We start from the raw sequence: 26,748 nt of genomic DNA, 5'->3' as shown, positions 1-26,748 counted from the left end.
CAGTGCCTGGTAATGTTCCAGGGGAAACAGGGAACAGATTAGCTCTCCTACTGGGACCTCTTTTCTTCTAAACATAAACAGCTGATGACGAGACAGAAGCTTAGCCTGAGTGGCATGTGCGTGCTGGATAGAAGAAGAGCATAAAGAGATCAGAAGAGGTGGCAGAGACGAAGGAAGAATGTTGTGTCTTAAAAAAGGGGAGAAAAAGGCCTCTAGTTGACTTCCTGATGGAAAGAACTTGGGGTGTAAGCTGTTTATTGTATTGGGGAGGCTACATAAGGATCCTGACATTGAGTCTTTGGGAGAGTCTGCATTGCTTCCTGGGGCATCTATGTGGGTGGTTTCGATGAAGAGGGTGGGGACAACACAGAAATAGCATGTAGGGACAGCAGAGCACAGGAGGACTAGAGAGCTGAGAGCTCAGCCACACCTAAAACAGCTGGCCCTCCACATCTGCTCCCGCTGCAGCAGCGCTGTACTTAGTACTCTGTTTCAGATGCACTTCGGGAGCTAAGAGGTTAAGCACATTTCCGGGACTACATGCCACCCTTAGCAGGCCTGGGAGGAGCACACTCCCAGCCAGAAAGTAGGAGCAGCTCGGATTGGCAAAGATACAAGTTCAACAATCAAATGCACATGGAGTCCCAGCTGGCCCGAGAACACTCCTCTTCCAGAGTTCTGCGGCCACCATGTGTGGTTAGCAAGTACAGAAAGCTTGGCTCAGGGGAGAACATGCCTTTGAATCCCAGACCCTCCCAGAGAGGCCACCACAGGACTCACTAGCCCCAGACAGACTGTCCAAGAAGAACATGCAGATGACATACTCACTGCCAGAAGTGGACAGATAATCACACGGCCCCCATGCCTCACCATGGAAGGCCCTCACAGGTTCCAGTGGGTTTCAGAACAGCCATGCCCCACTCATGCTCACAGCTATAGCTTCTAACAGGGCACAGGCAGTAGGCAAGTGGTGGTGCCCTGGACTTGCCACTGACCAGGAGACCATGCCCTGAGATGCCTAGCCCCATACAAGCCCCTCCTTGTGCCAAGGGCTCATACTTCCTTGCAGCCGCTGTTATACTTTGAGCAATTTATAGAACTACTGCCTCAATGTATGAACAGGCAGGGGAGTCTAGAGGTCAAATATTTATGCCTAGCATGGCCCTCTGTTGCCTGCTCACAGTGCCAAGCCTTCAGACTCACAAGGGGACAAGCCCAAAAATGAGTGTGCAGGCAAGGCATTGGCCCACTGCCCTCACAGGGAGAGATGCCCTCATTCTCCAAAGCCCAGCGAAGGCCAAAGCAGCCCTGCCCCTGCCCAGTAAGGGAGCCAGGAGAGCCCAGATTCCTCACTCCTATATGTCTCACTGACCTGGGAAGGCCACCCAAGCTTGCACTTGCGGGAGCCCTTTAAGGGCTGAGCTTTTCAAATACATGAACATGAAAGGTTCTTTCCATGAGTCATGTGGCCTAGGGGCTACCCGGGGAGGGATAGGGTTAGAAGGCAAGGCTGTGGAACCCGAGTCTAGGCACCTACCTTGACCTTCTCAGAGCTTCTTCATCAGGGTCTTGCACTGTGGGAGAAAGAAAGTTGGTCAGGAGGACTCACAGTGACCATAGGAAGAAAAGCCCATGCACAGTAAGTCCCTAGATGTCAGCTGGGCCCTGAACACTTCCTGTGCCATCTTGTCAGTGGTGGCAATGAGAGTGTGCACGCCAGGCCTCTGCCAGGGGGAGTTGAGATACAACACAACTGGGAGGCAGTGGTCTGAGGCGACCTGCAGGTCCTCCTCTCCCAGTCCTGAGCCACCACACCTTGCTGGAAGCTGTATGACAAAGTCTCTTATTGTTTGGGGTTAGTGGTTAGAATGGAAGACCCACCTAGGGACTCGGAGGCTCTCTGCCAGCTGCCAACTTTATCAGTGTCAGTTAATCTTCAAGGGCAGGTGGCTTGACTCCTTAGCTTTAAGACTATGCGGGAGCCAGGACCTCTCTGCATCACCCTGCCTCGACTTCCACCCCCAGCCACACCTCAACACTTTCACTCACTGTACTCTGTCCCAGTCATCTGGGCCAGGATGCGGAAGGAGCGAGACTGCAGGCTGGAGGACCGGCGGGCCCACTCATCAGCCTCATCTTCCGGCTTGCTTTGGTTTTTGATCACAGCCTGGTACACGGGAGAGGCGCTGTCTACGGCCAAGTCTTTCACGGGCAGGCTCCTGTAGTGCAGGAAAGGGTGTGGGCAGAGGCCAGGCTGGAACTCAGACCCCCCCCCCACCGATTTGTTCTCCCACTTTGTCCTTCCCCCCACACTTGCACCCACTGTTTTTTTCCACCACGATTAGAAATGCTGAGAAGCCTGGGGTTTCGGTGCTCAGGGTCTCAGAGGTCAGGGAAGGCCCAGTGGGACAGTGGCTCTTTTTGCCCATGAGGTTTCTATCTTTCATTTTGGCCTTACTCCAGTGCTAATCCTGGGTCTGAACACGTTCCCACCCCACAGGCTGGAGTCCCTTTAGGGAGGGAAGAGGTAAATCTCCTAGAAGTGATTTTGGGTTCCCTGAGCCAGCTCTGCTGGGGTCTGGTAAGAACAGCCTGCCTGAGGGCCCTGGAGGCATCCAATAGCCCATCCAGGGGCCTCCTCACACCCACAGATCCAGAGAGGGAGCTGCCACTGCCTTGCTGCTAGAAGATGCCCGGGGCTTCTGGCTCAGTTGCGGGAGACAGCCTGGCTAGGGTGTATTATGAGTACCAAAGTGGGAAACATTTGCTCAGGCCTGGCATGATATACAGGGACAGTGGGGCTAAGAGCTGGGGTTGGAGGAGGAGCTTGGGAAGGAAGCTTGCAGGCATGGTCTCTGCCCCCAAACAGCATAGTCTTTTGAGGGGAACCTGATGATATCTCCTTAAGCTCCTAGGGTCTGAGACATAGCAGATACTCAAAATTCTTAGCTGAATAATCTTTTCAGCTCCAGATCAAAGCCAGCAGGGATCCCAGCATGTCTCAGGTGCTGGAATTTCTACCTAAATCAAGTTTTACAGGATCTATGTTGCTCAGAAAGCCCTCTCAGATGTCAGGGCGCACTCAGGCCAGACCTATGGCAGTAACAACCTGCCAACTAGTCTTTTCCTCTTACAGATTTTGAAACTGAGGTCCAGAGAGGTCCGCTGATTAGCCCCAGGCTGCAGTAGACAGGGACACCATTGAATGATAACTTCGGTGGCCCAGCTCCCAGCCCAGTGTCCTTTTTTTCTCCCTTTCTTATGATTAATTTTTACTTCACTATTTCATCATCATCATCATCATCATCATCATCATCATCATCATCTTGAAGCAGAGTCTTGGTATGAAGCCTTCCTCGCCCCAGTCTCCTGAGGTTGTGTACCTCCACAGCTGGTTTGCACAGTGTCCTTTCTGTCAGGTGTTTTATGGTCAGGAAGCTCAAAGGGCACGTCTGCCTACCAGGGACTACACAGTTCAGATGATCTGACCACATGGAGACACAGCTCAGCTGAGGCATGCCCCATCTCGCACCCTCCTGCCTGGCTCCATCTGCCCCAGTTGGGACTGGCTAGCCAGAACAGGATCCCCTTGGTACACAAGTCTTTGAGCTTTTCTTCAAGGAGCTGGGATAGAATTGGTCTAGTTTCTCAGGATTGGCTCCTTAGGCTTGGCTCAGGGTGAGCTATGAGAGCAGAGATTTTTTTTTTTTAAAAAAAAAAGAAAGAAAGAAAGAAAAAGGGATAAAAGGTGGGTGGTTCTGCCCCAACTTCCCTGAAGGCTTTACTTTATCTAGCTTAGAGAGCTAGGTTTTGTAAGATTGTGACTGAGATCAGTTATGGGTCCTACAGATTCCTCTGGGGTCCAGGGAGAAGCTCACAGCTGCTCCAGGAGCAAAGGAAGCCCTGGGTTCTGTTTTTCCTCCAGAAAGCTGTTTCCTGTAGAGGAAGGATTCTAAGGACTCCTAAGGTCTCTGGGGCACAACCAGATCTCCTTGGTTCATGAGGGTTCTGGGGACTGGCTTCCTAGAGGTTATGTTGTCACCTTCCAGCACTGGAAGGTGTGGATTGTGACCCTCAAGTGTGCCATGTCCCAGTGAAGCTAGGAAAGCCTGGGAAAACCTCACCAAAGCACGGCAAGGAAAAGGCAGGTATGAAGCCTCAGGCCAGGGTGGTCGCACCGTGAGTGCCATGATTAGATTTCTGTAGCCACATTAGCATCTGTAGATAAGCATCTGTCTATGCAGGCTGCAGAGGATGTCGTGTGGCTGAGAGGTGGTCGTGAGGAAAAAGGTGGACAGAGCGCATGGACTGACCACTTGTCCTCAGACACATCCCACCAAACCCACACACCATCCCGCAACTAGACAAGTGACAAGAAGGACACTGCGGGTCTACTTACGCCAGCGGAGATGCCCTGCCAAGCAGAAGGAAACCCAGCCGTGAGTGCGCGTCCATCATGGGATAGCAGAGGGGCAGCGCACACAAGAGAGCGGGGGTTAGGACCAGAAATGAGTTAGGGGAGGTGGGATGGGTGAAGGAGGAAGAGAGAGAGAAAAAGAAAACTGTCAGTGAGGAAAGAACCGTGGGGAATAACAGCAGAAACGGAACACGGTATGGCCAGGAGGGTTCCTCACTGTGCCATAGCAGCACCTCAGCGCGCTCGAGTTAAAAGGAAGGGGAAAGGTTGATCCTTCCCAGGCACGCTAGCAATGAGAGGCAGGGAGGGGAAGGGACGTGTGGGAGACAGCTAGATTCATCAACAGAGCATCGTATTTTCCAAATCACAGGTGCCTGATAATAGAATCAAACAATAGAAGTTTTCCCAGTGTGCAGAAAACGAAGCGTGATGAGCAGTTTATCCATTGTTTTTCATTCGCCTTTCCTTTGGTGACTACTACTACTTTTAGGGGGCACATCAAAGACCATGTGACAAACAAATGTTAACAGGAAATTCCTGTTGGCTTTTGGGCTTGGTCAGCCAGACTTGTTTTTCGGGGTATACATGAGCTAATGTTTTTTTTTTTTTTTTTTTTTTTAATTGCATGGTCATTTTTTTTTTTCTTTGAATAAGCGATTTAAGTAAGTCAACACAGCCCAGATGTCTGCAAAGGGCTCAACAGTCATGAGCTCAACAGGTTTCAGACTAGTGAGTGCAAAATGGACAACCTCCGCCCCCTCGTGGTTTGTGGAAAGTAGTACCTCTCTTAACTGGGGTCAGGCTCTCCAGAAGTGAGCCCAGGACAAGAAGTCCCCTATCCTCTGGCCTCTGCATATACACCAAGGCCACAAAGGCTTGTCCTTATCCTGTAGAAGCAGCCTGGGACCTTTCTGTGTCCCTCCTAAAATATCTTCTTTTAAATTTTTTTTTATTTAACTTTTATTTTATGTGCATTAGTGTGAAGGTGTCAGATCCTTTGGAATGCACATTACAGACAGTTGTGAGCTGCCCTGTGGGTGCTGGGAATTGAACCTAGGTCCCTTGGAAGAGCAGACAGTACTCTTAACCACTGAGCCATCTCTCCAGCCCTATACTATCTGCTTTTATAGTTTCAGAAAAAAGTGTAATGTCCCTTAAGTGTTTTTCTCCTGAGTTGCTGGGAATCTCCGATCCAGGGATAACATGTTGTCTAGAGATGTTAGCTCTACATTATGACATTCCCAAGACCGCTGCATGCTCATGTTCTCTGTGTGTGTGTTTAAGTAAGAAAACAGGTGAGAAAGACAGATAAAAATAAGAAACAATGATAGAGAGGAAGACAGAGAAAAGAGACAGAGATGTAGAGATGAGGTGAGAGATACATACACAGAGAAGCAAAGAGACAAAGACAGAAATGGGGAGTGAGGAGAAGGTAGAAGAGAGAATGACCCTGTCAGTGCTTTAAACAGTACCAGTTTCATCAGAGTTTTCACCACTCTGTCCCTCGTCCACCCTCAAGTTCCCCAACCAAGCTAATAGACCAATCCCAGGAACCAAGGGTATTTTATATCCTCCTGCCCTGAAGCCAGACCTCCTAGGGCAAAGAGGAGAGAAGTGCCCACCATGAGGTTGACTGCCAATAGCACTTTGGATGGTTGGCCGAAGGCCTCTTTCAGTAAAAACCCATCAAGTACCTGGATTGGTGCTCATCCCTGGAAGAATAAAGCAATTCCCTCCACTCCCCAAGTGTGGCTTCATTTGTGAGAGGCCCAGGAGTCTCCCATGGTCCTTTGAAAGCACCACAGAAGTCTCTAACCAGCCCCTCTCATGAAGCCTGGAAAATGCAGTCTCACACTTTCTCTGAGGAGACTCAACAGTCTATGTTTTACCGTTTCTCTTAAAGCTGAACTCTGAAGAGAGAGAGGGCAACACTTTCTGGTGAAGGCTGGACCACCCCCTCCAGCGGCTTGAACCCTTGAACCTGGGAGGCTCAAGGCAGAAGAAGAAAGCTGGTCCTGCGAGCGTGGTAGCCTCCGCAGGCATATGGAGTTAGGAGACGCTTACCCACTGAAGTCACTGCCCTGGGCCTGGGCCTGCCCAGCGATGGCATCCATGATGGCATCCTGAGAGTACATGCTGATTGGGGTGTTGTACTGAGCGTGGATGATGGTAGCCTTGCCTCCCAAGCCCTTCACCTCAATGGGCTTGTGGGTGGATAGGGCTGAATCCTTCAGGACGCTGGGGTTGAAGCGTTCCTGGTAGTCAGCGCTGAGGAGGGTGGGCAGGAAAAGTGGGTAGTTGGGAGAGGCAGGGATAGGGAGGAGAGGAGGCAACAGGTGACGGTTACATGGGAAGTCAAGGCCAGGGTGCTGATGGGAATGTGGAGGGACGTCTCCCAACGCTGAGGTCTTGGCCCAAGTAAGTTACCCAAGTTTCCCCCACTCTGGGCTGCCTGGGTGTGGCGAGGAAAATTCTTGGCACCTCCCAAGACCCTGTGCAGAGGATCTTTCGTGTCCACCTGAATCATCTCCCCAGCTCCCCTTTCAGGCTCCACTTAAGCCCAAAGTCCCTTCTAGGGTCAGCAGGGGCACCGGGCATGGTGTATACTCCCACCACACACAGCACGATGGAGAAGCAGACACAAGAGGGTTTGGGGGAGGGGGACTTGGGAAGGGCACGGAAGCTGGGCCATGTGACAGAAGAGGCAGCAGCACAAGCGTTCCAGAGCGTTCCCAAGGCGGAAAGCGGTCACACTGGGCACCCGTGGAGACTCTGAGCAAAGTCCCTCCGTGGAGGGGCTTGTCTTGCCAGTCACTCCTCTATGGCCCGTGATGCTGTTCTTCCAGATCCTTCTACATATGTGCTTCTTCCTTGGAGGATGGCTCAGGCTGCCCAGGCCCCTCTAGTCCGGCATGCTGTAGCCTGCTAGCCTCTACCCATCCAGGGCTCTTCCCTTCAACAGATATATGCCCAAGCAGAGATAAAAATCAAGCGCAGTCCTTCTCAGGAGGTCCCACTGGGACAGAGAGGTCTTCAGGCCCACACAGGCCAGTGACAGCGCAGCACCCCACACACCTGAATTAACCTGCAAGCCTTAAGCTGTTGGAGCAGGAAACTGGGAGCAAAATTGAGACCATCACATAGACAGCCATGCCTTGCAATGGCTTCCCTCCATACTCCAGCAAATACCCGTGCAGTCTCATCAAGGGCACAATGCATCCTGACTCACACATGCACATGCCAACGGGCACACACCATCCACACCCAACAGATGGCAGGTGCATGCTGGAATGGCACACAGGGACACACACATGCTGTCCTGGGATACTAACTTGGCTGGAGAATTGGCTACCACCTGGAAGGAGAGACAAAGCAAAGAATAGAGAGTAGTCAGAGTGAGGCTTCCACTGGGGAAGCTCGAGTGTTGGGTCCATCTTCAGGCTGGTTGTGGAGGACGCAGGACTGGCAGAACCTCAGTCTGCGAGGAGTAAGAGGTGAGGGAGGTGAGAGCACAGAACCTGAAATCAGGGTTGCTGGAACCATTGGCTTGGGTGGGATGTGCCAGGACTCCCTCTATGGTTGGTCCCCAACATTCCCAGCTTTGCTAGTGGGGAGGGATTTCTTGTTAGGCTCAAGAGCTCCTGCACAAGTACATGGATCGCATATGTCTAACCTGGCGTATGTAGGATCTACATATGTAGACCCCGGAGAGAAAGCTAGCTTAGAGACATGACTACGGTGCCTGCTTCAAGAAGGGCTGAGGCTCCAAGATGTCCCAAAGATGAAAAGCCCTGTTCATGGCGCTTGGGCGGGGCAGGGTGAGGTGGAGGGAGGGCACAGCTCATAAGCTGAGGAGGCATTGCAGTGCCATTCTGTGTACAGCAGGGTCACCCATAGCCCCTGGGCCCCCTTCTCTCTCCCAGAGGACAGACAGACAGCTCTGATCACTCATGGAGCAGGGAGTGTGAGTCAGGACAGTCCCTGGTGACTGCTCCAAAGGCCTTGGGAGACAGCAGTGAGGCCAGAGGAGTCCCAGGAGGAGGGCAGGTTCAGGGCCTTCACAGGAGAGCCCTCAGCAGGGGCCACCTAGAAGGTCAGTACAGAGGGACACTGTCCTCACAACGAGCCTCTTGGAATATGAATTTCTGGGGGGAATCATTGTCCATACGATGCTTCCACTGCGGTGGAAGGCCCTGAGGCCCTGTCTGACACTCAGGATGAGAAAGTATGGAGGTTTGTCCCCATATACTCCATATACCACATGATTTCCTAGATCTGCCCACTATGAACTCTGGAAAGAGGGACTCTTAGCCCCAGTTAGCCTGGCCCTTGTCACCCCACAATCAGGATTTTGGGAAGTCAAGGACTTTCCACCCCCGAGAGCGGGTGTCATGTCTGCTCCAGCCCAGGTCCCCTACTGTTTTAGAGCTGATAAAATTCCTTCTGTCCTCCCATGCTCAAAATAGCCACAAGTGGATCTATATTAGGAAAAGGCCAGCTTGGCTTTGCCATTTCTTCTCCATGTTTGGCCAGTGCTGACAGCTGCAGGGTCAGCTCCTGCGCTGACCGGCCCAGTGTCCCCTGCAGAGGGCAGTGTTGGCTGGATTGGGTGGAGGTTGCCTCTGCCCTAAGCAGCAGCCAGCTCCTTCTTTGGCACTGCCTCCTCCCCCCCAGGTTCTTGCTACACCCCAAGGCTTGGATTTCTGCAGGCAGCACACCCAGCTCAGATCTTAGGACGAGGCGAGGCGCCAGGGATACAGCGCCCGTCCAGGGGCCCTTGCTCTGTGTGGCCTCTCAAGGCCGCTTTTCAGGTGAGGGGTGAAGCTTGCTCAGGCCTTCCTGTCCTTTCTCAGGCCTACCTGTCCTTGCTCCTCCCCTCCACTTGTTCCCAGAGATCCAGCTGCCAAGAACCAGAAAAGAGTAAGGAACAGACTTCCCTTTTGTGTGACAGAACAGAGGTCAGTTTCTAACCCTGCCTCTTCTCAACGCTCTGACTCTGGGCAAGTTCCCCCATCTCAACTTATTCATAAAGAAGGAAATGGGGCCACTGGAGAAGATGGCTCCATGGGAAAGAGTGCCGGCTGCTCCTCCAGAGGACCCAAGTCTGAATCCTAGCACCCACGTGGCAGCTCACAACTATCTGTAACTCCAGTTCTAGAGGATATGACACCCTCTTTTGGTGGTACACAGACATACATGCAGACAAGACACCTACACACATAAAAATTAAATTAAATTTTAAAAATTTTAAAAAGAGAAGGAAGTGAGGGTGTCCGCCATGCCGAAGTCTCATGCCTTCAGTCAGCGTGAGAGCGATAGATGGACATGGAGAATTGCCATGTCTGTTGCTTTCAAACAGTGAGACACTTGGTAAAGCTGGGACCTCAGCCCAGCAGAGGTCGTAAATCTTTCTGCCCACACAGTCAACGCTGACAACAATCAGTTCTTTCTTTGAATGAAGCCCCAACCTTGCATCCTTCCCTGGTGTTGGATCCTGCTTCTCTCTGATTATCAAGTGATATAATTTCTACATTTACCAGGTACATTCTGGACAGTATGTGCACCAAAGGACTGGAACCGGGGAGTCCAGGGGGTAGGGCTCCTGACCTCCTAGCTTTCCTATTCCATCTCAAATCAAGATAGAATCAGGCAGATCAGAGGACCAGTTCCGCCTGCCTCTTAGTAGCTACGTGGTCATGGGTCAATTGCATGCTAGACCAGAGTTGCCAAGGTGAAGGAAATCAATGCCCACCTCTGAAGTTAATGACAAAGCCAGTTCCTATGGGGATGGAGAGAGGACTCACCACTGACTGCTCCTCCAGAGGAGCCTGCTTGATTCTCGGCATCCACACAGCCGCTCACTACTGTCTGTAACTCAGTTCTTGAGGATAAGACGGTCTCTTACATACCCACATGGGCAAAACACCCATACACATAAACTAAATTAAGTAATAACAAGCAAAAAGAGCCAGTTCCTAACTCAGAGTCAGATTTCAGCCAGGGAGACAGGCGATCACTGCAGGTCTGCTTTTCCCAGTCAACCAGAAGGCAACTTTCGTGCTCAGGGTGGGTCCAGTGGGAACTAGGAAGAGCTTCCCATCGGAGGCAGGAAAAGAGGCCAGGGACTGTTTTCTCTCAGATTCCAGAAGGAGCTGGGGAAGCTGAGAAACCTGGGAGCCCTGGTCTAGTGGACATGGAAGAGCAAAGGAGGATGTGGCTGGACCGGGCTCCTACCCTGACTCTTGGATATCAGCTGGACAGTGCGTACATGAAGCCAGTGTGTGATGAGTGCTGTTCTCTTTATCCTCCAGTAATTCAGAGAAGAGAACTGTGCGATTCCTCTCTCTGAGACTCAGCCTGCTGCTCCTTTAGCACCTAGAGATAATATACCCATTGCACAGGCAAGTAGCTGAGTTACTGTGAGGCAAGTGGGGAGAGAGGTCTGGCAACTGTTACAGGCTGGTTAACCAGGATCCTCTCCCCTTTACCCTTCCACAGTGGCCTGGCTCCATGCTCTTTCAATTCTACCAGCTACACTATGGGAACCAGAGATGGGTTATTGTTCTTCATAACTCCCTCTCCTTTGCTTTTTTTTTTTTTTTTTTTTTTTTCAATCCATCCTAGCCTGGCTCAGCCCTGTAAACTTCCTCTCCTCATTGTCCAGTCTCTGCTTGGGTGTTTCTGGCCCTCCCTCCTACTCCCTAGACTACTCTCATCCTTAGAGAACTTACGTTCTTATCTCAAACTATTTCCTGTTCTTGCCTTTGGAGTCCCAGGACTTGGAGACTGGTCCATCTCTTAGCACCTTAATTTCCAAAGGCAGCAGGCAGCGTGGGACAGGGTGTGGCCTGGGATGAAAATTTGGAAGCTGGAGTCTCCTGCATGTAAGCTTAGCTTAGCCACTTAGTAGCTGGACACCTGGACCTCAGCTTAACCATTTCTGAGCCTCAGTTTCTATTTCTGCAAAGAGCTGACATGTCTCTCCAGAGTGCTTGTACAAGGCAGTGGTGTGCCTGGCTGATGGCAGGTCAATAGGATCTCTGCTAGTGTTGCTTTCAGCTGGTGCTGCCTCATGGGTGCAGGGCTGGTGATGTTGAGGCCTGTTCCTCCCCCTGACCATCTGACCAGGCTGTTGTGGTGAGCACCAATGACCCAGGTGGCTCCATACCAGACAGCAGGCTGCCCTTTACCTACCCTCCTAGGAGTCCAGCACCTGAGGCCTTTCCTCGGAGGCTCATCTGATACATCTGAGCCATTTCCCTCAGGGTCTCTGCTGAGTACAGGCCAATGGGGTTGTTATATTGCCTCGGTTGGCTGGGGCCTGGCAGAACTTTGGGGCTGACTGAGCCCTGTGCACCCTCTGGTCTGGCCTTGGCCACTGGGCTGCCCTGAGGAAGCACAGGCTCCAGGGCTTCCATGTGTGGGGCGCAGACAGAAGTCTGGGAGAAGGAAGAGCTAAAGGTGTCCCCGAACTCCAGGGTGCCTGGGGTGCCTGGGCTGGCCCTCGCCTCAGGGCTGGGGCTGGGAGTCGCCAGGCTGCCGTTCGTGTCCAGAGCAGGGTCCTGGCATAGGGCAGCACCATGCGGGGGAGAGAGAAGACAGTGGTTAGAGGCCACACATAGCTGTGCTTCTGTGCGAACTTGAAAGAGACGTTAGTGTGAGCGCCTGTAGCCCGCCACCCACAGCCTGCAGCCTGCTGGATGAAGCACCTAAATGGACACTGGAAAGAAGGTCTTTTTTTTCAAGCAGAGTGGAGGAGAGAAGCCTGTGGCTCCTGGTCTAGATACTGGCATCCATCTAGACAGAATGCAAAGCCCCTCATAGAAAGCCAAGTCTTCCCTGAGGAAGGCGGATGCAGGGCTCAGGGGATGGTAAGGGCATCACTATCCTGTCTATCCCACCCCCTAACCCCTTCTTCTTTGAATGGATACCCTATGAGTGCAGCCAAGCCTCCTGATTTACTGACCCCACCCAGAGAAGACCCTTCATAGCCAGGGATGACTGATATTTGGGGTGTGGAGGTACCAAGGAGAACTTAAGGAAGCACATGGGCTATTTGGCCATCTCTGTCTACCTTGGCAATTCCTCCCAGCAGCCCTCTGTCCATCTCCCCAAACCATGACCCCCCTGTGAGCCTCTTCTTCCCAGGTCTCCTGCTGTCTAATCTCCTCATTGAATAGACCAGAGTCAGTCTACAGTTGTAGTAAGGGAGTGGATGGAGGAGCTATGGGTTGGCCTTCCCAGGTTTAGGCTAGGCCCTTGGGCCCACAGGGATCAGCTGCTGAGAGTCTGGGAAGGGCTCTGGCTCTAGTGGTGAGATCTGGGGCCAGGGTTTTGCTGCCTCTCCACTCCTGTGCCAAGATTATAATTAGTCCTTCTAATAGACATAGGGAGTCTGTAGCTGGAAAGGATGGATAGACTCTTAAAAACTGAAAGAGTATGTATGGAGAAAAAACTCTGGGGGCCAATAAGGCTCCTTCACACCTCCTGGGAGTGCCTCCTGGGATGGCTGACTCAAGCTAGGGCCTCTTACAGCAATGCTAGTCTCAGTGTCCCCCAGACAATGAGGGCCAAAGGCCCCTCAACAGACCACTGCTTCGTGCTTGACTAGAATGTTGGCCCTCTTCTCAGCACATTCTTTTCTGAGTGGGTTTCTTCTCAGACCAGCTGCTGGACCTGGGATGGTATCTCGGGAGCTGGTAGGCATCCCTACAACTCAGTGTGTCATAGGCTCACATATTTTTCATGAGGGTCAGCAGTGGCAAGGGCAGGCAGGCAGGCAAGGTTACACTCCTGGAACCGCGGCTGAGTGGACCCCCACTTCCAGTGGCCAGCACCTACCTTCTGGTGGGGGATCACTGGCAGTGGGGACTGGATAGGGGGTGCAGCTGTGGAGATGGGTATAGGACGCTTGGACCTAGATAAACCAGAAACAGGACCCAGTGAGGACATTTGCACCTGCCTAAAAGTTCCTGGGGGACACTAGGGGGATCTGGACAGTAAAGTCACAGGGACCAAGGTGCACCATTCACCCCACGCACTTGGTCTCCTGAGGGAGGCTCTGGGCTTGACCAGGATAAGCGGTCATAACCCTGGAGGGTTTTCCCCCACTAGGTCTCATGGGCTTCTTCTGCATGGGGTGAGGATAGGGCTGCTGCCCGAGGAAAGAGGAAGCAGGGTTTCCAGGTCCAGCCCGCCCTATACTGCTGGCACAGTAGCCATGCACTCTGCCTACACCACTTCTGTAAAGTGAGCCAATAGCAGCCTAACAATGACTTTAGCCCATCCTTCCTATATAATCCCGTGGCACAGGGCTAGGCCTACGAAAACGCTGAGGATGACCTCATTTGCCCCCATCACATGCCTACACCACACCACATCTTCTCTGGAGAGTTTCCACCTACTTCTGCAGAGTGAGGCTCAGGTTGTAGCTGGCAGACTTGATCTTATTCTGGGCCTCCAGGTGGGTCATAGTGTCCGTGTTGACTCCATCAATGGCCACCACCAGGTCTCCTTGGCTGAGCTGGGACTGCGCTGCCTTGCTGCCTGGAGTGATCTGGTTAAGCAAGCAGAAGAAGGGGTGAATCATGGAAGGATCACCTGGAGCATCTGGTAGACACCCAGCATGACTTTTGTTCGTGATATGGTCAGCTGCTCACCAAACCTGGTTCCTCTTCCTCGCTTGGCTACTACTTCCTCGGATGTTTTGGCAGCAGTCAAGGGACCACCTTTGGCCAGTGGGATGCTAGTGGAAGAAACACTCACCACTGCCACGTCTTTCCTCAGCAATCCTGCACTGTGCTTAATGCACAGGTTCAAGGGGAGAACAGCCAAGCTGCTAATTGGAAAGGGCCCTGGTTCCTGGAGCGGAGACGGTATGCCAGGCCTCTTAAATGAGGGATAGAGTCCCACTGTGCCAGGCCATTGATATGTGGGGGTTACATTTGCCGATTAACCTATGACCCCTGTACCCTGCAAACCTAGAGAGAACTTTCCAGTCCTGATGAGGGTAAGACTTAGCGCCTCCCTGTCCCACATCACTGCCAGACCAAAGGGCAGAATAAATGTACCCCCACGTCCAAGTCTTTTCTTTGTGGAGTCTCAATGGCATTCTGTGCAATCAAAAATGCTCTCAGGGCAGGAGCACAGACAACTAAAGGAGCCATCGGCCCTGCGTGGGGAGAGGGTAGGCTGCTAAGTAAGGCAGGCGTGGGGTCCTCAGGCTACCTGCACTCCTCTGGAAGAGAACGTATAATTATGAAGCTAGCTCCTAATTCCTGTACCTTACTGACATCCAAAAATCTTTGTCTGGAGGCTTCATAAAATGGCTACATAAAATGCTGTTAAGTCTCCACAATGAAAGTACTTCACGGGATGTTGGGAAAGCTATTTTCACCAATACTTGGGAAGCCACGGCTCACACTGAACTTTCAATGACATCATACCCAGTATCAAGTTGTGTGTGGCAGCCCCTTGTAACAGGGCTCTGGGTGCTCATGTGGCCCTACCCACAGTGACACTACCTGAGATGTGAACTTCCATAAGACCTAGTGACACAATTTTAGAGTGGTTCAGTGGACTGGCCATAGTGACATTGGCAGCCCTACTTCGAAAGATAGCTCATGAGTTGTCACTTGAGGAGCCTAGCTTTAACTTCTATGACTTCCAAAGGAATGTATCAACCCCTTATAATAGCACACAGAAATGTTCATTATTTTTTCCAGTGTAAATGCTTTATTGATTAAGGAGACAAGCACAGTGCAACAATCTGTTAGTGTGTAACACTTATACATACAAGAATCTTAGGAGCTGACTCTATGACATCATGTTGGATGTTTCTCTATGATACCACATAGAATGTCACACAGGCCTTGTCACCAATGACATCACAGGAAAGAGGAGGCTCTGGGCCGCATTTCCCATAGGGTTGGAAAATATCCCTTATCTTTGCCTGCTTCTGTGCCTACAATCTAGTTCTCTTGGCATCTCTGGCCACATCCTACTCACCTTTCTGGCTGTAAAACAATGATAAGAATAGTCATTAATACCAGCAGAAGCCAGATTTTGGCAAAGGTCTGGGAACCATCTAGGAGACCTGGGTTAAGCTTGTGTGGGCCTCTGATCAAGCTCTGGGCTTGTAGACATGAATGGAATGTTCCTGCCAGGTTTCCTGAAGGGAATTATACGTGCATGAAGGTGCCTAGTAGTCACTGTGCCAAAAAAAATGAACACCTTTTTGTAATCATAATGTTGGTTCAAGAAGCATTGTCATGTACCATGTGAAATGATCACAAGAACAAAAGGGCCTCCCTTACCAACTCCCCTTAACCAGCCTTTGCAGTCCCAGGTGTCTTCCTAAACACTGCCCCCTTGTGCCCAGAAAATTCCTCTTCTAGACCCCAAATTGCTAGGCAATTTGAGAATAATAGATAAGAATAACTGAAAGCCTCAATGGCCAAGAAGACACATCTGACTTGCAAAGCCCACTCTCCAGATGCCATAAGGGATCATAGACCTATCATTATTCCTCAGTCCATCAGCACAGGGAGCCCATGGTAACAGAAATGTGTTTCTGTCTTAAATGCAGAAGTGAAAAATAGTGACAGGCTGGGGAGATGGCTTGGTTGGCTAGGTGTTTAGAGGACCTGAGGTTGAGCCCTCACACACAACTAAAAATAAGGAGTAGGCATACACCTGTAATTCCAGTTCTGGGAAGGCAGAGACTGATAGGAATCTTCCTCAGGCTTGCTGGTCAGCCAGCCTGGCTGACTAGGAGAGGTCAGCGAGGGACTCCAGGTCAATGAGAGACCCTGACTCAAAAAACTCAAGGTGAACAACTCCTGAGATACAACACACACACACATGCACACACAATCACACATATACATACACCTGAACACGTGCACACACAATGGGACAGTGAAAGAAAAACCAGACACTTTTCTAGAACAATAGAAACCTGCTGCTATGCAGAAAATCTACCTGTTCTCCTGCTTTTCTATGTAGGGCTGAGTTATCTCTAACAACTCACTATCCCCAATTCTCATCATCGCTGTCCAACCATAACATCTCACTCTTTCACCTTATCAAACATCACTGTCACTGCTCTCCACCCATCAAGCCATCTTACTCTAGAAGCACTTCAAAGAAAGATGAGAACACTAGCATCACCCAGGGTAAAGTTTTCAGTGCCACGTGTCCTAGTGGTCCTCTTGAGCACTCCCATAGCTACCCCCCCTCCCCCGCAGTACACCCCCAGGGAAAGATAGCTCATAGTAAACTGCTCTGTAGTATGTCACCCTATAAAATACTCTCCACAGCAGAATGTACCTGCAGAAGGACACCCCCAGTGCTTCTATTTTGACTGTCTACAAATAGCTTGGGGTAGGACAGAGGGAAGCAGCTATTAATCTCATGCAGAAGGGTGGGGCTACAAACCCAGAAGGGACACTGCTAGGCAGGATGAGAGTGTTCAGATCATGGTGACAATATAAGCAAGGACACCAGAATGACATCCAAGGGAGGCTGGGCCCAATCAGCTAGTGCCAACTGCAGGCCACCAGGAATGCCATGTCTTTAGAGCTGCCTGGTGACATATTTCTCCCTTGCATACAGCCAACTTGTACTTATCTTTCCCTGTGCCTGGAGCTGCCTGATATCCTCAGGCGTGGGCTGGGGTAATCCTTGCTCCAGGGGCCTGGTCAGTAGCCAGACATTCCAGAGGACAGCCACCAAGCTGGATCCCCCTGTCCCTGGCACCTCTCTCCGTACATCTGTGCCTGCCCATTAGAGTTCAGCTGGCCTGGCCTTTAGATGCCCTAAGCAGGGTCCAATGTCCCTCAAGTGGGGGTGGAGTATTTGCAATAGGGAGTTCTTCTTTTCTGCTCAAGTGTCTTTAGAGAAGGAGGCCAGATGGAGGCAAGGAGAGCCAAGGACCATAAGACTCCTTCTCTCCACCACAGGAACAACTTCAGCTCCCGTGGGAGTTGGGGAAGGGAAGCCTGTTGGCCATTGCCTGGAGTCCAGGGCTCATGAAAAGTGTAGTTCATCCTCCTTTAGCTGTTGACTTTGTCTCAGAAAAGACTGAACATACTCACATTCTAGCTAGGAGACATTTTCTTAAAAAAAAAAAAAGTTTCATCTCCCTTTGAGCATTTAAAATTCTCTTTGGATGAGTGTTTAATTTCTACCTAATTTTTCAATTGTCTGCAGCCAACAGTCACTGTCCAGTGTGGACCTGAACATGAAGCAGAACCTTGAGGGGCCTCAGCGTGGGCCATCAAGAACAAACGGGGCCATGATTGGCCATTCAGTCCATGCCGTGCTGGGACATAATCCTAAGGCGCATCATATCACTGGTCCAAGAAGCACTGTCCTGTACCGTGTGAATGATAACAAGGCCAGCAGGGCCCTCCCTTACCAACTGCTCTTAATCAGCCTTTGCAGTCCCAGATGTATTCTTAAAAACACTATCTACCTTGTGCCCAGAACATTCCTCTTCTAGACCCCAAATACGTAAGCCAGGCAAAAACAACAGAGAAATGAAAGGCATGATGTTCAAGAGGACACATCTGAGCCAGGCACGGTGGCACCTGCCTGTAGTCCCAGCATTCTAGGAGGCAGAGGCAGGCAGATCTCTGTGAATTAAAGGCCAGCTTGGTCTACAAAGTGAGTTCAGGACAGCCAAGGCTACACAGAGAAACCCTGTCTCAAAAAACAAAACAAAACAAAAAAAGAAGACACATCTGATTTGCAAGGCCCAATCCACTCTTTAGAGGTTAACACAAGGGTAGGGTAGTTGGCGTCATGGCCACTGTCGTGCCTAGGAGGGAGGCAACAGAGGAAAGCATATAGACAGCAGAATGGGCCAACTTAAGCCTGCTTTGGTTGAAACTTCACACATTCCAGTGAGTGTCCAGAGGTCTTTTTCTCCAGCATGTTGTGAGGATTACATTATGAAACGGGGTGTTACACAAGGATGCTGCAGAGCTTGAGAGGTTTTGGGGAAGATCTCCAACCTAAGAGAACACAAGTGCTGACCCAAAGCTCCTTCTCCCGATCTCCCTCTTGACTATCCAGGGAAGTCAAGGATAGTACTGGGCGGCAGCAGGTCAGCATGGCTGGACCCCAGGTTCCTTAAGAAACAAGATCCAGAGCTGATAGAAGGTGCAAGGCAAGGGGTCAGCCCCCACTGACTAGTCCTGAGCCAGCCTACTGTTCCTAGAAGGATGTGACAGAATAGCAGGGGTTCTTCCAGGGAAACAAGAGGCCAGGCGGTCTGGGGGCGCCTGGGCTCCACAGAGGAGTTGAGCATCCCTCCTCATATTCAGAAACACACAGGCCCTGCCTGCCTTCTCAGCGTGACTTGCCAGGTGTGGTGGGGCCGGCTAAAGGCAGGTAACAGGCCTGGAAGGTGTCGGACCTTCCCAGCTCCTTCTTCGAAGCCTGGCAGGGATTCCCCCTGGAGTCCTAAGTGCATTTTAACTCTTTGGGATTAAATCACCACGTGCCAGGCTGGCCCTTTTCCCATCTGGCCAGTCCTCACTCTTTTTCTGGAAACTTCTTTTTCCCAGTGGCCTCAACCTCTATTCCAGTCCTGGTGTATAAATAAGCCAGGCTCAGCGGGGTGCGGGGGCACATGCCTGTAATCCCAGGGCTCAGGGAGGCAGAGGCAGGCAGATCTCTGTAAATTTGAAGCTAGTCTGGTCTACAAAGTGAGTCCAGGACAGCCAAGACACCAAGAGAAACCCTGTCTCAAAAACAAAACAAAACAAAACAAAACAAAAAACAACAAAAAACAAAAAGAGAAAAAGAAAGAATATATAAAAGCCAGACTCTCCTATACCCTCCTTGCTTGTCCAAATAGCTACTATTTTCACTTCTCTCCCTTCTATGTTACCAGAGTTCCTCCAAGAGGTGACCACAGACCCTGGCTCATCTATAACCCATCCCTCACACTCTCAAACACCTGGCCTTGGTATTTAATTGTTTGCACACACCAATATTTGGTGTGTGTGTGTGTGTGTGTGTGTTGGGTGAGTGTGTAAAACAGGGTCCTCCTCTGTTTTTTCAGGTCCCAACATTGTTCCTCTCTGCTTTTCCCAACAAATTGTCAGTGTTCTTGTATGTACTTGGCACTTGCTTCATGCCTCCAAGGATGGCTCCTATGAGGGCAGAAACCTGGCTCCAGCAGAATAGAAAAGCCCTGTTTGGGCATGGGAAGACTGGAGATAAGGACTGCAGGGTCTTCACAATTAGGCAACTTCCTCCTGTCCCTGGTGCCCATGTCCTTCTCATATCTGCTGTCCCCATATTCCCCTGTCTCCCCATAGCATCAGGCCCCATTCTTGTCTGCCCATAGAGTTGCCTTTGGCTTGTGCTCTGGTTCTGGGACCTACAGGGACCCCCTCCCAGGACCTAGTGGGCCTCTGATCTGCTGCCTTCAGGGCCTTCAAAGGGTCAGAAGCAAGTGTGAATCCAGGAGGGCCTGGCTGAGGTGCACCTTTAAGAATGCAGTCTTCAGCTGTGACCATTCCTTATCTTACCCTGCTGGATAGCTAGATAGATGGTTGCCTGACCTTCAGCAGGGCTATAAACAGCATAGCCTGTCAGCACTGATAGGCACTGCTGAGAACAGCTCAGGATGCTATGCTCCAGGGGCCTGGAAATTCCAGGAATTGCCAGCACAGCCACCCCAGAATAGTCTCAGACTGCCCTCTGTTCTCTTCCCAGGGGTCCTCTGTTCTCAGTGTCACCACCTTAGCTGGGACAGTTCAATAATACTGAAACTGAAATCGGATGAGAGGCAGAAGGCTCTGGACTCTGGCCCAGGCAAGCCTGCCAGGTTGGATGGAGGTCAAGGCCTTCCAATAAGGAGGCAGGTCTAGCCCAGCCCACGGCCCCTTTGCACACTAGCCTCATAGTCGGCCTCATTTCCACACTTTCAATCTCACAAGGGTGGACAGCACTGTCCCATTTCATAGGTGAGAAAAGCCAGGCTGTGTTACAGGTGACACAGCAGAGAGATGTAAAAGCGAACGAAGACACTTGCCTCTTTCCTGCGGTAGAGAGTGCCACAGCCATGAAGGGGCAAGGCCCCACACCTAGCCCCAGTGTCTAGGCAGAGACAGGGGCCTTGTTGAGGCCTGTAATCTGCTCCCTTGAGTCTGCTTCCTGGAGAATTGGCTGAGGTGGGGGAGGGGAGGGTGAGAGGGCAGCTCAGGTTGCAGGCCTCTGCACCTGTCCAGGATAAGTGAAGGCTTTTGCCCTCCACCCTAGAGTGTTCCTCCTGTACCCCATCTCTGCAGAGTCTTATCCTTAGATGTGCTGAGTGAGGGTCTTAGGGGTCTTCTGCTCAGGTTGCTGCCATAGTACGTGTGTGCAGGCCGTGGGTAGGGTGCGTACCTCAGCTATCACCCCGCAGGCAGGTGGCAGCTATTTCTCCTGGGAGCAACACATAGCTGCTTTTGAGAGACACCAGCTTCCACCAGTGCCGAGTCTGACAGGCAAAGGACCACCTGAGGGAGTTAGGCCATGCTGGGACACGTGAGTGCTACCTGGGGGCATCCGGGAAAGCCTTTGTTTGCTCAGCTCTGAGTTGGTAACCCCAGACTTCACAATTGTAGTGGCTGTGCCAAGAGTGGGGGGGTGTGAAGATGAGCAGGGGTACATCCTTGCTCTTGTGTCTCTGTGACTAGGCTGTTTCTGGTACAGAAGGGACTGTGAACCTCAGCAGCAGATGCCTTCCACAGGCCTAGTGTTCATCCTGTCTGCCTTGCCGTCAGCACCGGGCCTGGAATGCCCAGGACTGGGATGCCAAAGCCCACTGTATGTGTGGCCCACAAGTTGTGTTTTTTCGGGAAACTGCAAAGCCTGAACACCACGGCTCTGTTTCATCATTCTCCCGGTGATTCGAGTTGTGTAGCAGAAATGAGCCAATCCCCCAGGGCCCTGGCTTCTATTTTTAAAAGCCTCCCTAGCATTAGCTTCCAGCACACCCCAACACACCCCCTCTTTGAGTGAGGACATTCTTCCTGCTGTCTAGCTTTAAGCCTCTGTGCTGCCATTTAAGCCGTGGCCATCCGGGGCCAGGTGGTGCATAGGTCCTGAGTGAGGTCATTGGCTTTCCTGGGTGCCACTGATCCTGGAGATGAATTTGTTCCCGCAGCAAGCCGCAGGGATGGTGGTCTCAGTCCTAGGCATAGGGGCCGGTGGGCACATGAGGATGATGGGAAAGGCCCTGTCTTACACAGGGAGGAAAGCTCCAGCGTCAGAAGTGGGGACTGTGCAGAGCCTAGCATGGGGGTAGCCACCGGTCTCACATGCCCACATGTCACCACATCGTCAAGCAAGATGCATATGGTTTAGGGTGTCCCCTTAGCAGGGGGCCCCTCTGTTTTCAGGGCAGTAGGTCTGGAGGGCAGAGACTCCAGGTCTGCAGCTGAGAGGTGAAGACAGTATCCCTCCCCAAAGGCCGAGCTTAAAAGTGATCTGAGGACCAGGGCTGCTTCAGGGGAATGTTGGACCCTGCCCCTCTGTCAAGCACTTCCCAGGCTTCCCCACTACCCCTGAGAGCTAGCCCCCCAGGTTCAAGGCAAGTCTCTACTGCTCTGTGAAAGAAACAGTACTCCAGTTATACCTGATTCCATCCTCCAACTCCATAGTGACACCCTGGAGTCTAACCCTGCCCCTTAAGCCCAGATCAGTCCTGCCAGGGGCTCAGCTACTAAGCAGGTTATACTTATTCCCTGTATGCCTCAGTCCCCCTGAGCCATGGGGCCTTCAGTCCCAGATCTACCAGGACAAATGCTGAGCAGATAGTGCCAGGCTATAGCCTAGGTGCCCGGACTATAGCAGTACTTAAAGTTCCTCCTCGATTCCTTGCAAGCATGTCTACTTTCTGGCCTTTCAGGCCTCAGTTTCTCCAACTCAACAGGAGCTGTCCCCATAACCCCTGGTGTTTGATGCCATTTTCATTGGACAGTACTGTTTCTCACCATTATCTACAGGACACAGGGGCCATTTCCCCAGCCTAGCAAGAGCAAAGCTGTGGGACAGGCAGCCCTTCCTTAGGTGAGAAAGACTGGCCCAGCCGAAGAGCCGGATCGTGAGAGGTTCCGGCCAGGCCCACTGTGACTGGGAGAGGAGAGGCTGGTGTCTTGGGTCTAGGATAGAGTGGACCCTGGAGGCCAGCAACCAGTCCAGCCTAGACTTATATCATGACGGCAGGGCAACATGGTCATCCCTGTCTACCCACCTGCCTGTCACCTGCCTTCCTTATGCTAGGAATGCTCTTTCTTAAGCAGTTGCCTGCTTTTAGGCAAGGATTCCAATCTTGGGACTACCCCAAGCCTACCCTTCTGGGGAAGATGTTTAGGAAGGCCCCACACTCTCTGCCCACAAGCCTACCCAAGCTGCAAACTCAGCATTTCCTGCTCAGCTATTTGCCCATGACATCTTGCTTAGATGGGCGAAGTCCAAGGAATAAGCTGGGGTGAGCAGATTCAACTGTGGTCAAGATCAGGAGACCAGTCCAGTCCTAGACTTCAGACCAGGAAAAAGGCAGGCTCTGCTTTCCAAGAGCCCTGGGAAGACAGACAGACTGACTGACAGACAGATGGGCATGAGGATGCCCTCTTCCAAGAATGCCCTGCCCCTTTGGGAATGAGGCCGTGAGCAATGTGCACTTACCCGAGAGATAGTGAGGGGCATATTGAAGTCCTTGCCTCCCTGCAGACGGAAGCCCCAGGGCCCAGGCCCTGTCAGAGTCACACTGTAAGACATGCCGAGGCTGACAGTGGCAGCTTCCTCTGAAGACAAATAGTACAAAGAGTCAGGTGAGAGGATGCTCATGCAGCCTGTCTTTCCAGCCCATATTTCTGTTCTTTGCCCCAGACCCCAATCCCTGGCCTTGCCTGCTGTGTCCCTTGCTCCCTGGCCAGGCTGTACAGAGCTCCTCCTGGGAGGCTCCTAAGAATAGCTGGGAGTGAATGCCATCGACACTGATATCTGTCCTTGCTGCGCCCATAAATGGACTGTAACCCTACACTGGGCCCGCCTGCCCGCGGCCTCCCAACCAGTCCACCATGACTCACGCGGCTAATATAGTCCCTGGGGAGGGGTGTCAGGCACCCATAACACCCATCTCCAAGGAGCAGGCATGGAGGACCGGCCTCCTTTGTACCCTCTGCACAGCCTTTGCACCCTCGTTCCAGTCAGTGATCCCACTCTGGATCCTCCTCTGGATAGGGGTTTTACTATTCTGTTGTCCCTGGTAAGGACCACGAGTTGGCACCTATCTGTTGTGGGGCCCTGTTGGGGTCTTGGGCTTAGCTTAGCCTCCAACAGGTCTGAAAAACAGGAGTGTCGATTGGCTCCTGGGTCTCTTTTATGGGTCTAGACATAAAAATGTCCGTGCAATGGCAGGGCTTTGAACATGGTCAGGTTCAGAAGAAGGCCCTTCACACCAGTTTTAATGGGGTGCTAAGAGGCTGCTACCTTGGATTATAAGAGCCAAGTCTCAGAGAAGTTAAATATATTCTCCAAGGTCACACAGGGAGTAGACTTGGGTCCCATGGGAGCCTGGGCCCATGCCGATGGGACTCATGTCAGATAATGGACTCCTAGTGGCTATAGATACCTTCCAAAGCTCTGGCCTGGGGTAAAGTGTACTGCCTGACCCTCAGGAAAAAGGTCTGGGGCCAGGTCTGATGTTGTCCCACCCCTCTAGACCCTCTGGGGCCCAGGCAGTTATTCCTGGCTCTCCTGTCTCATTTGTGCCCTGGAAAACTTGACAGTAGCATGGAAAGCTACAGCTGCCAGCATTACACGCCAGGCTCCATGCCCTTTGCACAGGAATGATGGGGGGTAGGGGAGAAGTGCCATTTGTTCAGCTGCTAGGACGCAGAGCCAGAAGGGCAGGGAAGGGAAGCATGTGTGGCATGTTCAGCCCACAACACAGAGACAGTGGGCTCTGGGTGGGGGACCTTGGCCCCTTGGGGCTTCAACCAGCATGACGTTTGGGTTAAGGTGTCCCTAGATGCCAGCCCTCCCCCAAGACAGACTTCAGCTCTTACGTAGTATGGAGATGGAGGTTCACTCTGGCTCCCCAGCCCAGGAAATTGAGGTCTACGGAAGGTGCTGGGTTGGGTTCTGGCTGGCCCTCCCAAACCCAAGCCTGGAAGAGTTAATGCAGGTCTGGATGTGAGTAATTTCCCAGCTGCCAGAACTCCGGCCTCACACCCAGGCCTGGCATACATAGACTGCATGATAAGAGTGCTGATTTGCAGGGTTGCTTTGTAATTTGCCCGAAGTCACAAAGATAGAAAGTGGAAGAAGCCAGGGAGGTGCTTGTACTCTTTCGCTCTGTTTCACCAGTTCCTCTTTGTTCCAGTACCACTCCACCTTCATGGGCTAGGAGGCAGGCACCTCCCCATCCCTCTCCCATCCCATCCTCTATAGCATCCCATCTATCCCCAACTCAGTCCTTGTTCCCCCGGACTATCTGTCCTTTCCAGCTGGAAAAGGTCCAGCCACACAGCATAACCAGAAAGAAAAGGGCCGACCCTGGACCTGGATCCCCAGCAATGCTATACCTGGAGCTGAAGGCTCTCTCTCTCTGGACTTTGGCACTTGCTTCTGGTTAAGGGAGGGGTGGTAGGGAGATGCTCTTAAAGGGGAAGGCCAGCCTCCCGCTGCCTCCCCTAGGAGATCCAAAGCCAGTTGGAGAACAGCTGGTACCCACGGGCTGGGAAGAGCTCCACACGTCATTGGGGAGGAGGGAATAGGCCATACTGCCTTTGTCCCTCCTCTATTTTGCTCCCATATGGTTTGAGGTGGGTTTTAAGGAGTGAGAGTCCCAAGCTGGCAATCTAGGGAAGGGAAGAAGAAACTGCTGGAGATATGAAGACCAGTAGGCATGTTTGCCACAAGAGACCCTGTTTTTTATTTTCCTGTGCCCTGTCAGGTTTACATCTGGATGGAATTTAGACCAGTGACATGAAACAAACAGTAAGGGCAGGGTGTGCTCAGTGAGCTCAGTGTGCATGCAAATAGGTTCCTATGTGCCTGCCTGTGAGCGTGGTCATGTACATGTGAGCGTGGGTCACAGTGTGAATGCTATGGGAGAGCTTGAGTTAAGGAAGTATTTCTTTCTAGTAAAGTCTGTGCTCAACTTTTGACCACTGGTGGCAGGGGATGCAGGGATTGTCTTTCTGAACCGATAAGCTGTGACATAGGCTGGCCAAGATGCTTGGCTCATAAACAAATGCTGTGTTCCCCGGTGCCGTCGCTATTGTCACTGCCTGGACAATCGCAGCATACAGAATCTGAGGAGCAGCAGTAGCTGCTCGAAGTGAGGCAAGAGGTCCACGCTTCGGGCAGAATCCAGGCATGCCTGCTGAGCTGAGCAGACTGGGCTTCAAGGCAGGAGTGTTATGGTGTGGAAAGGGGTCGGAGATGAGTGTCCAGGGTAGCACAAGTGACAGGAACACCTTCAGAATTCCGGGCTTGTGAGATAATCCTGGGTCTGTGAGTGTGACAGGGAGGTGATGGGGCTGGGCAAGTACCAGAAGAAAGTGGAGGGCCGGGGGGCAGGGAGCATACTACATCCCGAGGTCCAGGCTGGGGAAGTATCTCTTGGTCTGAAAATAAACAATACAAGTCTGTTCATCTCTCAGAGTCTCACAGGGACAGCCTTCTAACACTCTTCACATTTGAGAACACTGACATGTGAGGGCAATTGTGTAGAAGGCCCAGCCTGTGGTCAAGCTTGGGGTGGGCCTTCTCAAGGCCCACATCTCAAAGAAGGAGATAGCAAAATCTTAGGCTCTTTTCAGGATGATCTCTGGGATTAATGTCTCAGACTCCTGAGCTCCAGACTCCTTATGGCCCTGCCCCAGCTCACCTTTCTTCTGCAATCCCATGTGTGTGTGAAGCCTGGCATCTCTTTACTCCTGCTGCTCTAACCTGCTCACCCTTTCCCTGCTCTGTAGCACCATGTAGCACCAGATTCCTCTGGGAGCACACTTCACAGGCTTGCCAAACTCACTACAGCATTCCTGGGGCAAGTCAGAAGGGCCTGGCTATACCACAAAAGTGATCAAGCCCTTTTCTGGCTCCTTGTTCCCCAGGGTTTGGAGACTCCTACCCAGATCACCACTCCTACCACCTCCTGCCCTCTTTCCTTCCTACATCCCCAATGTTATCTACCGCCAGGGTCTCTTTGGATGCTCCCAAGGTCAGTCTCTCTCCCCTTCTCTCTTCTCCTCTCTCCCCCTCTCTCTTACACACACACACACACACACACACACACACACACACACACACACACA

At 51.8% G+C, this 26,748-nt stretch overlaps 2 protein-coding genes across 8 annotated transcripts in view; both read right to left on the bottom strand.

Annotated features, from left to right (window-relative positions):
- Ldb3 (LIM domain binding 3) overlaps positions 1–25,040 on the bottom strand; it is a 62,011-nt gene extending 36,971 nt beyond the window's left edge. For 3 of the 7 annotated variants that reach the window (XM_055607987.1, XM_055607989.1, XM_055607992.1), the window contains exons 1-8: positions 23,332–23,402; positions 23,108–23,226; positions 13,822–13,973; positions 13,259–13,334; positions 11,612–11,979; positions 6,482–6,685; positions 2,050–2,219; positions 1,538–1,574 (exon numbers count right to left, since the gene is read on the bottom strand). In XM_055607987.1, coding sequence (XP_055463962.1) covers positions 1,538–1,574; positions 2,050–2,219; positions 6,482–6,685; positions 11,612–11,979; positions 13,259–13,334; positions 13,822–13,973; positions 23,108–23,200 — 1,100 coding nt within the window. In that variant the 5' untranslated portion in view covers positions 23,201–23,226; positions 23,332–23,402. Of the gene's footprint in view, positions 1–1,537; positions 1,575–2,049; positions 2,220–6,481; positions 6,686–11,611; positions 11,980–13,258; positions 13,335–13,821; positions 13,974–23,107; positions 23,227–23,331; positions 23,403–25,011 lie in introns of those variants that run through there. The other 4 variants (XM_055607990.1, XM_055607991.1, XM_055607993.1 and 1 more) reach the window with 2 other exon arrangements.
- A 979-nt stretch (positions 25,041–26,019) lies between these two features.
- The window catches only part of Opn4 (opsin 4), a 9,418-nt gene continuing 8,689 nt past the window's right edge, over positions 26,020–26,748 (bottom strand). Inside the window, exon 10 of the mRNA XM_055608006.1 lies at positions 26,020–26,058. Within this exon, the coding sequence (XP_055463981.1) occupies positions 26,020–26,058 (39 nt within the window). The remainder of the gene's footprint in view (positions 26,059–26,748) is intronic.

This window comes from Psammomys obesus, unplaced genomic scaffold, assembly GCF_907164565.1.
Source record: "Psammomys obesus unplaced genomic scaffold, mPsaObe1.curated_primary_1811, whole genome shotgun sequence".
Taxonomy (NCBI): Eukaryota; Metazoa; Chordata; class Mammalia; order Rodentia; family Muridae; genus Psammomys; species Psammomys obesus.
Note: the sequence above shows the minus strand (reverse complement) of the source record. Positions and strands in the feature narration are given on the sequence as shown.